At 48.0% G+C, this 13,042-nt stretch overlaps 1 protein-coding gene across 1 annotated transcript; it reads left to right on the top strand.

The window, feature by feature from the left end:
- The first annotated feature begins 11,369 nt into the window (after window positions 1–11,369).
- Window positions 11,370–12,671, top strand: LOC119804359 (protein ARMCX6-like). Its single transcript, XM_042054340.1, has 2 exons — window positions 11,370–11,652; window positions 12,118–12,671. The coding sequence occupies exons 1-2, from the start codon at window positions 11,370–11,372 to the stop codon at window positions 12,669–12,671; spliced, it is 837 nt and encodes a 278-aa protein (XP_041910274.1).
- Window positions 12,672–13,042: the final 371 nt, after the last annotated feature.

The raw sequence follows: 13,042 nt of genomic DNA on the forward strand, positions 1-13,042 counted from the left end.
GTTTTTACTCTTTTAAGGAAACAATAGGCTCTGCAGCCAGTGGGAAGACCTGGGGTGAAGTGAAGCTGTGTAGTAGAACCTGCTCTTTCACTCCCATTCCCAGAAAAGCCCTAATCCTAGTCCTCTTTGGTTCTGTGAGGATAGAACCAACATCTAGTGTCCCCTAAACCAGATCCCTTTGATTCTGTGAGGACAGAACCGGCATCTAGTGTCCCCGATTTCTGGTCCTCTTTGGTTCTGTGAGGACAGAACTGGCAACTAGTGTCCCCTAATCCTGGTCCCCTTTGGTTCTGTGAGTACAGAACTGGCATCTAGTGTACGCAAATCATGGTTGCCTTTGGTACTGTGAGGACAGAATGGGCATGTAGTATCCCCCAATCCTAGTCCCCTTTGGTACTGTGAGGACAGAACGGGCATGTAGTGTCCCCCAATCTTAGTCCCCTTTGGTTCAGTGAGGACAGAACGGGCATCTAGTGTCCCCTAATCCTGGTTTTCTTTGGTTCTGTGAGGACAGAACCAACATCTAGTATCCCCTAATCCTTGTCCCCTTTGGTTCTGTGACGACAGAACTGGCATCTAATATCCCCTAATCCTGGTCCTCTTTGGTTCTGTGATGTAACACCCGATTCTGTGTTACCCCCTCGGTACAGTTTGCATGCCATTGTACCGTATGCGAGTCGGACAAGGGCCTGGAGATTGAAAAAACACACAAAGAGATCTGGGTCATTCGAAAGGAGATCAGCCAAATGCTGTTTATTCAACTTTGGGGAAATCCTTATATACCTCGCTGCTGCACAAAGATTTCCGCCCAGGCAGGTGGGAAATTACCATACCAAAGATGGAGTCAACAATGCCCTACAGCTAATCACCAGGCGGGGCAGAGGGAGCACAGGAACAAACAGAATGTTTAGTTAGCTGACCAGAAACTGTCCTCAAGATGAATCCCAGGAACAAGGACAGATCCGGGCCCTACAGGTCCCCCTTTTATATAAATTATATGACTAGGCCTGTCTTGGGTGGCATTGGACATCAGGCAATACCCCTTACCCATTATGGGAAAGCATCCAGGTCAAAACACATTTCCTGTCTTAGGTTGGGGCAGCCCCCCAAAAACCTTTCCCGTCATTGGCTCACTGGTCACCCATCACCAAGTTCAGCCAGATTTGTGCTGAAAGATTCTCTGGGGCAATAGCTAAGAGGACATGCCACGTGGCAACATTGACCTGAGCTTGTCTATGGCTCTGGCACCATGAAACCATGAAGATGATGCTCCAGCACATATAAGCACTCCTTAAGGAGACTTTGCCTGCTCAGTCTTTAGTAAGTCTGCCCAAATTGGAGCCCTTTAAGTAAGGTCTCAGCACTGGTGGGAGGAACCCTGGTATAGTAAACTAGAATAATCTTAATAGCCAATTTGTAAATTGTGTACTCCAGGGTCTGTAAATAACAGCAATAAGCCTTTTACTGTATAATCTAGCAGTGGTCTTCAACCAAAACCAACAGCAAAATTAACTGCAATATTCATTTGCAAATTTAGCTCAATTTGAATGGCCAAGGCATTTGCAACCTGCCCTGAGAAGGTATCCATTGTGCTAGCAGAAGCAACTGACTGACTAATGGAAAATCCAGCAGCCCTAGCTGCTCTGGCAGCCACAGCAATAGCTGCCAATATCATGGGATGGGTTGATAGGTATAGGAACAATCCTTGGCATTCGGACCACCACAGCCTCAGGATCCCAGCAACTTTTCAGTTGACAAGCCAGTGTCTACTTGATCTCTTGGTTCTGTCCTGTCTTCAGGCTTCTGAACAGAAAAACCCACAGCACGCACCAGATGCTCAGGTACCCATATTGGATTGTCAGCATCCTGTGGGAAAACACAAACAGCCCCTCTTCCCCACACCAGTACAGGATCTGGACCATACCAGGTGCCATCTGCTAGATTCTTCCATTTGACATGAGGCATCCCGGTAGAATCTGGCTGCCAATGCCGGTCAGCAGTGGTGTGAGATTGAGCATCAACAGTCAAAAAATTTAAAATGTATAAAATAAAAGATAAATGGTCTCTGGGGGTGGAACCATATTCCCCCTTTTTTTGTTTTATGCAAATAGGCTTTGAGTGTATGATGCACTCGCTCCACTATAGCTTGTCCTTGAGGATTATAAGGTATTCCCGTTTTATGAGAAATGGAGAACTCAGAGCAAAAATTAGCTAAGTCAGTGCTGGTGTAGGCTGGCCCATTATCAGTTTTTATAGTTTTTGGAACTCCCATGTAGGCAAAAGCCTGGAGACAGTGACTTTTAACATCCCGTAATTTTTCTCCTGCATGAGCTGAGGCAAAAATAAGAATATGTATCCATGGTTACGTGAACATATTGCAAACGCCCAAAAGAAGGAACATGGGTAACATCCATTTGCCATAAATGATTAGGAGCAAGCCCATGAGGATTAACTCCCAAATGGGGAACAGTTAAAGGTTCTGTACATAGAGAGCATTTTAAACAATATCAGTGGCTTGCTCCCGAGATATCTTAAAATGAAATCTTAAAGACCCAGCATTGAGATGAAAACGATTATGAGCTTTTTCCGCAGCTTCATAAGATTCTTGACTAACTCCCCAAATTTGTAGAGTAAGCTGATCAGCTAATGCATTCCCCTCGCTCAATGGACCAGGGAGGTCAGTATGAGCCCGTAAATGCCCTACGTAAATGGGAACAGATCGGGCCCAAAGCAAAGTTTGAATAGCCAATAACTGCATCTGGTCTCGAGATACAGAGGTAATATAAGCGGCAGTTTCCAAAGGTGCAAGAATTTTGCTTATATACTGACTGTCAGTAAAAAGGTTAAATGGAATATCAGCATATTTCTCTAAGGCCATTTGTACAGCAATCAATTCAGCCAACCTGAGCAGATTTAGCATTAACAGGCTGAATATCAAAATCAGGAGGGGAGGCTACCACAGCTCTCCTGGTGGAAGACCCATCAGTAAACACATTCCGTGCCCCTGTCAGAGGCTGTAAAGAAATAACTTGAGGGAAACATACTGGATGGTTTTTGAAAAAAAGTGACCAACTTCTCAGAAGGATAATGATTATCAAACCTGCTGGGATTAGTGCATAAAAACAAGGTCCAATCTTTAGCAAAATTTTGCAGCCAAGTTATTTCTGCCTGGGTATATGGTGTGATAACCTTATCAGGTAACGTTCTAAAAGTTTGCAAACTAAGTTTATACCCTTTCTGAATAACACGTAGCATAGCTGATAGGTACGAGATAACTGCGTAGTAAGAAATATAGAAACCAATAATCTGAAGTTTTTTTATAAGCCCATTATTATAAAGTGACTCAGCTTAACGTTTTTTTAAAATTTTTAAACCAGAGGCTCTACCCTGGATGTAGCACGTGATGACTAGAACAGAGCATCCCCAGGAGAGCGATGCTATCAGGGCTGGTAGGCCCTTCCAATGTCGGCTTGCCCCACTACCTGCCACTCCTGAATCCACACTCGCCGGTTACCAACAGCCACAGGGATACTTACTTGCAATCTCCCTATCTGCTGCCACACCCAGCCCTGCTGCCAAAATGAAGAGGTTCAGGCTCTTTAGGGGACCTTTGCTTTCTAATAGGGTATCCGTCCCCAGAGATATAGCCTACTGCAGGTTCCCAGGCTTACTGGGTCCCATGGGGAGGAATTAGCAACAGCTTGGACCTTGCTGGCTTGTGTGCCTCCACAGGAGGCCTTGGTTCCGTGACCCTGGCACTAGCACCGGCAACCTCCCCTGGGCAAGGGTCACAGTTCTTTGGCACAAGGCTTCACATGGCACCTACAGAAGGGAGGCTGTCACTCAGTCCCTAGCACCTCAGTTTCCAGGGAAAACAAGCCTTCTCTTTGGAAAGGAGACCCCACAGGGAACCCCACTGGGGGATCTTCCCAGGACCTGGCTCCAGCCTCAGCCATCCACAGTGAGCTCCTAGATGCACTGCCACAAGCTTCCCATAACCCTACTTCAGTACCCCCAGCATCCTAGCTAGCACATTCCCAAAGACCCCCAAAAAGAGACTGGGGAGGGGATGGTCAATGGCTGACTTGGTTGGTGCCTACACACCATAGTAAGTCCAAACCCACACAATAGGCTGGGAGGAAAACTAGTAAACCACCAAAGGCCCCATGAGGAATCCATTCTAAGGAACTTGTCAGGTCAGGATTGGTCGGCCATCTGGAAGCCTCAACTCAGTTCCTGCGGGATGCCACATTGTTTACCACGGATGCACCTCTTGAACCCTCACACTAAGCCCAAGGATTGGGGAGCACCAGGCCTGGCTGAGGTGGCGCTGAGAAATGCTAGCTTTTTCACATAGGCAGTGGGCAGAAGTTGAAGAGGCTGCTGGGCCTGGGAACGCCGGCGGGGTCTGGCCGGGAGAACCCGACATCATGGTGCTCGGGAACTTGAGCGCAGAGGCGGGGGGGGGGGGGGGGCCGCGGCTGCTCCCTCCTCTGACTTGGCCCTGTCCCCCCATGTCCTGCCCTGCGGCGAAGTTTGCTCCCGGCTGGGGCCAGGTGCCCCGCCCCGGCCTGGCTCCAGGCTGTGCCCAGGGAGCCCTCCAGCCCTGCTCCCTACCCCTGGAGACATAGGGGAAAGCAGGCTGGCGGCCAGCAATCGCAACAGCAAGCAGGACAGTTCAGCAGCACAGCCTTGGCAAGGCATAGCCGGGAGAGAGACGGGGGAGGGGCAGACTGTCATTATCAAAGTCAGAGGGAAGAGGGCCATGGTGCCTGCACCGTGCTCTGTAACAAAATGGTTTGACCCAGAGTAAGGGGGGGTTCTCTGGACAAGCTCTCCCGGTGGCCATAAGGGTCAGGCTGGCCAGATTAAAAAGTCTTGCCCTGTGGCCAGCCCATTTCAAAAGTGGGCTGTTCCAGGAAGCAGACTGCTTGCCAGTGTTTCTTTCGGATTTCCACAGCTGGCTGTGCAGCTTCTCTCTAAAGTTAGAGTTAGGGTCAAAGAGGTGGTTACTTACTGCCCCATGGTACCAGATTTAGACTCGAGTACAAACAGATATACAAAAACAAAGACACGACATAAAACCAAAGACACAAAAAGCCAAAACCAAACTCAAAATCAGAAGCTGCTCAGCACTACAGATTCAGATGGAGGTCGTGCCTCCTGGGAACTAGAGGAGTGACCTGGTCACTCTTAGCTCCTTCAGATACTGGAGCGTCCTCCAGATTTACAGATTACTGGAGCGTCCTCCAGTACAGATACTGGCCCTACGTAGGTACAATTTCAGAAGCTGCGCAGCACTATAGCATTAGAATACCAACAAACACAGACTACAATAATCACAGAAACAAAGCAGACAGACAGACAAAGACAATAAGAGCTCTTGATCTTACCTCCACCTGGGCCTGGAATGGGTCCAGAAGCAACTCAATTCCCGGCCAACGCACCAAAATGTTGGACTAGAAGTCCAAACATCAGGGAGGAGTTGATCCAGACACCATTAACATAACCACAAATTGATGCAAAAGCAAGAGGATTTTTATTCTGTCATGACAGGGCCCTTCAGGTTCGGGATATGAAGGACAACCGATAGCTGTTACAGTCCATCTTTTAAAGCCCAAAGCCACAGACACAACAGTGGTGACCTGTAGGTTGTTTTCCAACTTATTGTATTGGCTTATTCAAAGGGTTACTAGCAGTGATTGGTCTATTCCAGGGCAGGAGAATAGCTGTGTGATAAGGAAAACATCTGTGGGGGCGACTGTTCCTGTTGTGAACTGCTGCCATTCTAAGTTTGGCACATGTGCCAACTACAGATATGCTGTTCTCCTAAGCAAACGGGATGTTCTCAAGGGAGCAGCCAGCGGCAGGTCCTGAGGGGGTCCAGAGGGTCTCTCAAACAAACAGGATGTTCTCACGGGAGCAGGCCAGATGCGGGTTCTGAGGGGAGGTTCTGGGGGTCTTTCACCATAATCCTGGTTCCCTTTGGTTCTGTGAGGACAGAACCAGCATCTAGTGTCCCCTAATCCTAGACCTCTTTGGTCCTGTGAGGACAGAACCAGCATCAAGTGTCCCCTAATCCTGTTCCCCTTTGGCTCTATGAGGACGGAATCAGCATTTAGGGTCCCCCAGTCCTAGTCGCCTTTGTTTCTGTGAGAACAGAACCGGTATCTAGTGTCTCCTAATCCTAGTCCCCTTTGGTTCTGTGAGAACAGAACCGGCATCTAGTGTCCCCTAATTCTGGTCCTATTTGGTTCTGTGATGACAAAAACCAGCATCTAGTTCCCCCAATTCCTAGTTCCCTTTGGTTCTGTAAGGACAGAACCAGCATCTAGTATCCACTAATCCTAGTCCGCTTTGGTTCTGTGAGGACAGAACCGGCATCTAGTGTCCACTAAGCCTGGTCCCCTTTGCTTCTGTGAAAACAGAACCGGCATTTTGTATTCCCTAATATTAGTTCCCTTTGGTTCTGTGAGGACAGAATCCTCATCTAGTGTCCCCGACTCCTGGTCCCCTTTTGGTTCTGTAAGGAAAGAACCGGCATCTAGTGTCCCAAATTCTTGCTCACTTTGGTTCTGAGGACAGAACCGGCATCTAGTGTCCCCTGATCCTGGTTCATTTGATTCTGCAAGGACGGAATCAGAATCTAGTGTCCCCAAATCCTGGTTCCCTTTGCTTCTGTGAGGACAGAACCAGCATCTAGTGTCCCCTAATCCTAGTCTCCTCTGGTTCTGTGAGGACAAAACCGGTATCTAGTGAACTTTATCCTGGTTCCCTTTGGTTCTGTGAGGAAAGAACCGGCATCTAGTCTCCCCTAATCCTAGTATTCTTCTGTTCTATGAGGACAGAACTGGCCTCAAGTGTCCCCTAATCCTGGTCCCCTTGGTTCTATGAGGAAAGAACAAGCATCTAGTGCCCCCAATTCCTAGTTCCCTTTGGTTCTGTGAGCATAGTACGAGCATCTAGTGTCCCCTAATCCTAGTCTACTTTGGTCCTTGAGGACAGAACCGGCATCTAGTGTCCCCTATTCCTGGTTTACTTTGGTTCTGTGAGGAGAGAACTGGCATCTAGTGTCCCAAAATCCTGGTTCCTTTTGGTTCTCTGAGGACAGAACTGGCATCTAGTGTCCCCTAATTCTGGTCCACTTTGGTACAGTAACGAGAGAACTGGCATCTAGTGTTGCCTAATCCTAGTCCCCTTTGGTTCTGTTAGGACAGAACCAGCATCTAATATCCCCTAATCCTCGTTAACTTTCATTCTGCAAAGACAGAACCGGCATCTAGTATCTCCTAATCATGGTCTGAGTTGGTTCTGTGAGGACAGAACCGGCATCTAGTGTCCCCTAATCCAGGTCCCCTATGGTTCTGTGAGAACAGAACTGGCATCAAATGTCCCGTAATCCTGGTCCCCTTTCATTCTCTGAGGACAGAACTGGGATCTAATGTCCACTAATCCTGGTTCACTTTGGTTCTGTGAAGACAGAACAAGCATCTACTATCCCCAAATACTGGGTCTCTTTGGTTCTGTGAGGACAGAACTGGCATCTAGTGTCCCCTAATCATAGTCCCCTTTGGTCCTGTGAGGACAGAACCAGATTCAAGTGTTCCCTAATCATAGTCCCCTTTGGTTCTGTGAGGACAGAACCGGCATGTAGTGTGTCCTAATCCTGGTCTCCTTTGGTTCTCTGAGGACAGAATCGGCATCTAATGTGCCCTAATTCTGGTCCCCTTTGGTTCTGTCTGGACTGACACAACTACTAGTGCCCCCAATTCCTTGTTCCCTTTGGTTCTGTGAGGACAGAACCAGAACCTAGTGTCCTCTAATTTTAGTCCGCTTTGGTCCTCTGAGGACAGAACCGGCATCTAGTGTCCCCTAATCCTGGTCCTCTTTGCTTCTGTGAGGAAAGAACCAGCATGACGTGTTCTCAAATCCTATTCTGCTTTGATTATTTGAGGACAGAACAGGCATTCAGTGTACCGTAGTCCTAGTCCCCTTTGGTTCTGTGAGGACAAAACTGGCATGTAGTGTCCCCTAATCCTGGTCCCCTTTGGTTCTCTGAGGACAGAAACAGCATCTAGTGTCCTCAAATCCTAGTCTGCCTTGTTTCTGTGAGGACAGAACTAGAGTCCAGTGCCCCCAAATCGTGGTTCCCTTTGTTTCTGTGAGGACAGAACTGCCATCTAGTGTATCCTAATCCTAGTCCCCTTTGGGCCTGTGAGGACAGAACCTGGATCTAGTTTCCACTAATCCTGGTTCACTTTGGTCCTGTAAAGACAGAACCGGCATCTAGTGTCTCCCAATCATGGTCTGGATTGGTTCTGTGAGGACAGTACCGGCATCTAGTGTCCCCTACTCCTGGTTCACTTTGGTTCTGTGAGGACAGAATCAGCATCTAGTGTCACTGATCCTGGTTCCCTTTGGTTTTGTGAGGACAGAACCGGCATCTAGTGTGTCCTAATCCTAGTCCCCTTTGGTTTTCTGAGGACAGAACCGACATCTAGTGTCCCCTTATCCTGGTTCACTTTGATTATGTGAGGACAAAACCAATATCTACTGTCCTCACATACTGGGTCCCTTTGGTTCAGTGAGAACAGAAGCGGCATCTAATGTTCCCTAATCCTAGTCCCCTTTGGTTCTGTGAGGACAGAACTGGCCTCAAGTGTCCCTTAATCCTGGTCCCTTTGCTTCTGTGAGGACCGAACCGGCATCATGTGCCCTCAAATCTTAGTCTGCTTTTATTCAGTGAGGACAGAACCGGCATCTAGTGTCCCCTAATACTGGTCCCCTTTGGGTCTGTGAGGACAGAGCCGGCATCTAGTGTCCTCTAATCCTAGTCCCCTTTGGTCCTGTGAGGACAGAACCGGCATCTAGTGTCCCCAATTCCTACTTCCCTTTGTTTCTATGAGGACAGTATGAGCATCTAGTGTCCCCTAATCTTGATCCCATTTGGTTCTGTGAGGACAGAACCATCGTCTAGTGTTTCCTAATCCTAGTTTCCTTTGGTTCTGCAAGGACAGAACCGGTATCTATTGTCCCCTAATATTGGTTCCCTTTGGTTCTGTGAGGACAGAACCGGCATCTAGTGTCCCTGATTTCTGGTCCCCTTTGGTTCTGTGAGGACAAAACCGGCATCATGTGCCCTCAAATCTTAGTTTGCTTTTATTCAGTGAGGACAGAACCGGCATCTGGTGTCCCCTAATACTGGTCCCCTTTGGATCTGTGAGGACAGAACCGGCATCTAGTGTCCTCTAATCCTAGTCCCCTTTGGTCCTGTGAGGACAGAACCAGCATCTAGTGTCCCCTAATACTGGTCCCCTTTGGGTCTGTGAGGACAGAAATGGCATCTAGTGTCCTCAAATCCTGGTCCCCTTTGGTTCTTTGAGGACACAACCGGCATCTAGTGTCCCCTAATCCTGGTCCCCGTTGGTTCTGTGAGGTCCGAAACTGCATGCAGTGTATTTTTTCTCATTTTTTATTAAAAATTTCCATCTCCTCCCCTCCTCCCCCTTCCCTCCCATCCCCTCCCCCATACCCCCACTCCCTCTTTCTCCAGGCCAAAGAGCCATCAGGGTTCTCTACACTATGTTAAGTCCAAGGTCCTCCCAACTTCCCCTAAGTCCAGGAAGGTGAGCAACCAAACTGACAAGGCTCACACAGAGCCCGTCCTTGTCGTAGAGTCCAAGCCCATCACCATTGTCCTTGGTTTTTCAATCCTCCTCCACTGTCAGCCACATTCAGAGAGTCTGGTTTGGTCTCATGTTCCATCAGTCCCATTCCAACTGGACTTGGTGATCTCCCATTAGTTCTGTCCCACCGTCTTAGTGGGTGAACGCACCCCTCACGGTCCTGACTTTCTTGCTCATGTTCTCCCTCCTTCTGCTCCTCATCAGGACCTTGGGAACTCAGTCCAGTGCTCCAATGTGGGGCTCTGTCTCTATCTCCATCCATCATCAGATGAAGGTTCTATGGTGATATGCAAGATATTCATCAGTATGGCTATAGGATCTGGCCTTTTCTGGCTCCCTCTCCTCATGCATGTAGTGTATTTAAATCCTGGTCCCTTTTGCTTCTGTGAAGACAGAACCAGCATCTAGTGCTCCCAATTCCTTGTTCTCTTTTGTTCTGTGAAGACAGAACCAGCATCTAGTGTCCTCTAATCCTCCTCTGTTTTGGTTCTCTGAGGACAGAACTGGCATCTAGTGTCCTCAAATACTGGGTTCCTTTGTTTCTGTGAGGACAGAACCGGCATCTAGTGTTCCCGATTTCTTGTCAGCCTTTGGTTCTGTGAGGACAGAACTGGCAAGTAGTGTCCCCCAATCCTGGTCCTCTTTGGTTCTGTCAAGACATAACTGGCATCTAGTGTTCCCTACTCCTGGTCCCCTTTGCTTCTGTTAGGACAGAACCGGCATTTAGTGTCTCCCAATCCTGGTTTCTTTGGTTCTGTGAGGACAGAACCTGCATCTAGTGTTCCCTAATCCTGATCCCTTTTGGTTCTGTGAGGACAGAACTGGCATCTAGTGTCCTCTAATCCTGGTTCCCTTTGGTTCTCTGAGGACAGTACCAGCATCTAGTGTCCTCCAATCTTAGTCCCCTTTGGTTCTGTGAGAACAAAACTGGCATCTATTGTTCCCTCATCCCGGTCCCTTTTGGTTCTGTGAGGACAGAATCGGCATCTAGTGTCCCCTAATCCTGGTCCCTTTTGATTCTGTGAGGTCAGAACTGGAATCTAGTGTCTCCGATTCCTGGTCTCCTTTGGTTCTGTGAGGACAGAACCGGCATCTTGTGACCCTAATCCTGGTCCTCTTTGGTTCTGTGAGGACAGAACCGGCATCTAGTGTCCCCTAATCCTAGTCTCCTTTGGTTCTCTGAGGACAGAACCGACATCTAGTGTCCACTAATCCTGGTTCCCTTTGGTTTCGTGAGTACAGAAGCAGTATCAGCTATGGAAAGAGGGTTGGGAAGCTGCAGAACAAACTAACACAGCAGTGGTGGAGGAGCACACAGGACCAAAACTCACTGGGAGACAAGGTGGACGGTGTGCTGACAATATCTCATTTTAGTTAGTTAGTTTGTGTACAAATTAACGGTATTTCTTATGAGATTTTCACATATATCACTGGATCTTGCTCATTTTATGAGCGTGTTTTAGTTGTAAGAAATAATGGGCTCCACAGTTAGTTATATCTTCATGCAGGCATCTAGCACTCTGGGCTTAAATGGCCAACTTCTAAAGCTGGAATCTAGAGGAGGCATCCCCGAGACTTCTGTGCACAACCAGACTTGACTCGTTCTTGATCATTTTCCTGAAGATAATCTGAGAAAAGGGAGGAAGTAAATTCCTTTATTTGGTGTGACATCATGGAGAAAGTATGGGAATTGGTCATGACAACTTGGAGCACAGGACCCAGAGGCAACTCTGTTTATGCCTCGCTCAGTCTTTTTCTTCCCTCACCCAGCACTCCTTTTTATTTAAGGACCAGAAAAAGGCAGGTGTTACAGGTGAGAAGAAATTTCAGAGAGAAATATTTGCAAGTTCAGATTGTGAAATGAGGGAGCAAGTAAGGGAGAAATGGAGGAAGGCAGCAAGGGAGGGAGAACTCGAGAGGGAGAGGGATGGGGAGAGAGAGAGAGCAGCGGGGAGATTAAGTGTTGGCATGTCCTGTGTTGCTTTTATGGCATTAACAGACTGTGATCAGGAGACACGACTAGTATTATGGGACCAAGAATACTGTCACTAGATAACATTGTCAATGAGACCTATCAGTGAGTTTCCATGGATATGAGATATGCTCGGTTGCTGAACTACAAAAAGCTGGTTTGCAGGTCAGGTCTTAAAGTGGCTAGAATGCTGTTCCACAGCCTCAGCAAAGGACTAATCGGATAAAAAAGACCAAAAGCTTGTGTTGCTAAGGCAGGGCTGATGAAAGGCATTAGTCTCAATACAAGGATGAAAAAAAGCCAAAGTCCCAAGGATGATGTAGAATTAAATAATTTGTGAAAAGGATTTAGAAAGTGACAAAGAAGTTATTTTATCAATAAAGAACAATCAACCCCTTGACCAACCGAGAAGCTGATATTTGGAATTCTGAACCCTAGAAATTTTTACTTGAGCTCTAGACCTGACCAAGTGTGCTTTCATTCAAGGAAAAAAGATGTTCACCAAGCCCACAAATGCTGGCTTTCCCCTTAGCCATAATGTCAGTAGGCACTGGGCCAGCCTCTCAGTGGTTGCAAACAGGATCCCCACCCCACAGACCACTGTGAGGGAGAAGGCTTTGTGTGTCCCAGAAAACCCAAACACCAGTATTGGAAATCAGGGCCAGATTGAGATGTCCATCGATGAAGTGTGTCGAGACACGGTGTTACATTGCTGCAAGACATTTCTGGAGCATGGCGGATTAAATCTGCTAATAAGCATGACGGTTATTAATAACATGCTTGCCAAGCCGGTTTTAGACCTGAAGTTTCCTTTGATATCCGAGGGCAGTGGATGTGCAAAGGTTCAGGGTTTGGAAGCACTGCTGGGTTTGTCTGAGAAGCCAGTGTTGGCTGGGGAAGTGCTGGCTGCCCAAATGCTGTTCTCCTTCGTGCTCCCGTTTATGAGAGGTGGGAACAGAGAGATGCTCTTGGAGGCCTTTAGAGAGATGCTCGTGGAAGCCCTCTCCACATAAGCGGCTGTCTCCAGCAGAAGGAGACTGAATCCACCCAGGGCCCCAGCAGTTTACTGAGGGCAGAGAAGCTGCAGTGGGTGTAAGCAAGGATGCAGCCTTAGCCAGTCAGCTCCTCCTTGGGCAAAAGTTCCAATAGCTAAAAGGAGGGCCACACTCTTCTTGGCCAGGCAACGGCTCCCCGGAACTGTGGGCAACTTGTGGGGTTTGTAGTCTGCAGGAAAAGTGCATTGTAAATTGCTCCCTTGCAGTCTTCCTCCTGTGGTAAAAGGTAAAGGGATCACCGCTGGCTGCTAGCTGCAGATAACGCACATCAAATCACAGCATCACCAGTGCTGTCGTTGCCCGTGGTGATCTCCCTGTCTAGGCAGGAC

This window comes from Arvicola amphibius, chromosome X, assembly GCF_903992535.2.
Source record: "Arvicola amphibius chromosome X, mArvAmp1.2, whole genome shotgun sequence".
Taxonomy (NCBI): domain Eukaryota; kingdom Metazoa; phylum Chordata; class Mammalia; order Rodentia; family Cricetidae; genus Arvicola; species Arvicola amphibius.

Excerpts from the sequence above, each read along its gene's own strand:
- LOC119804359 (XM_042054340.1), top strand. The coding sequence starts at position 11,370 with ATGGGAATTGGTCATGACAACTTGGAGCACAGGACCCAGAGGCAACTC. Across the intron at positions 11,653-12,117 it reads AGCGGGGAGATTAAGTGTTG|ACCTGACCAAGTGTGCTTTC; the intron begins GCATGTCCTGTG and ends CTTGAGCTCTAG.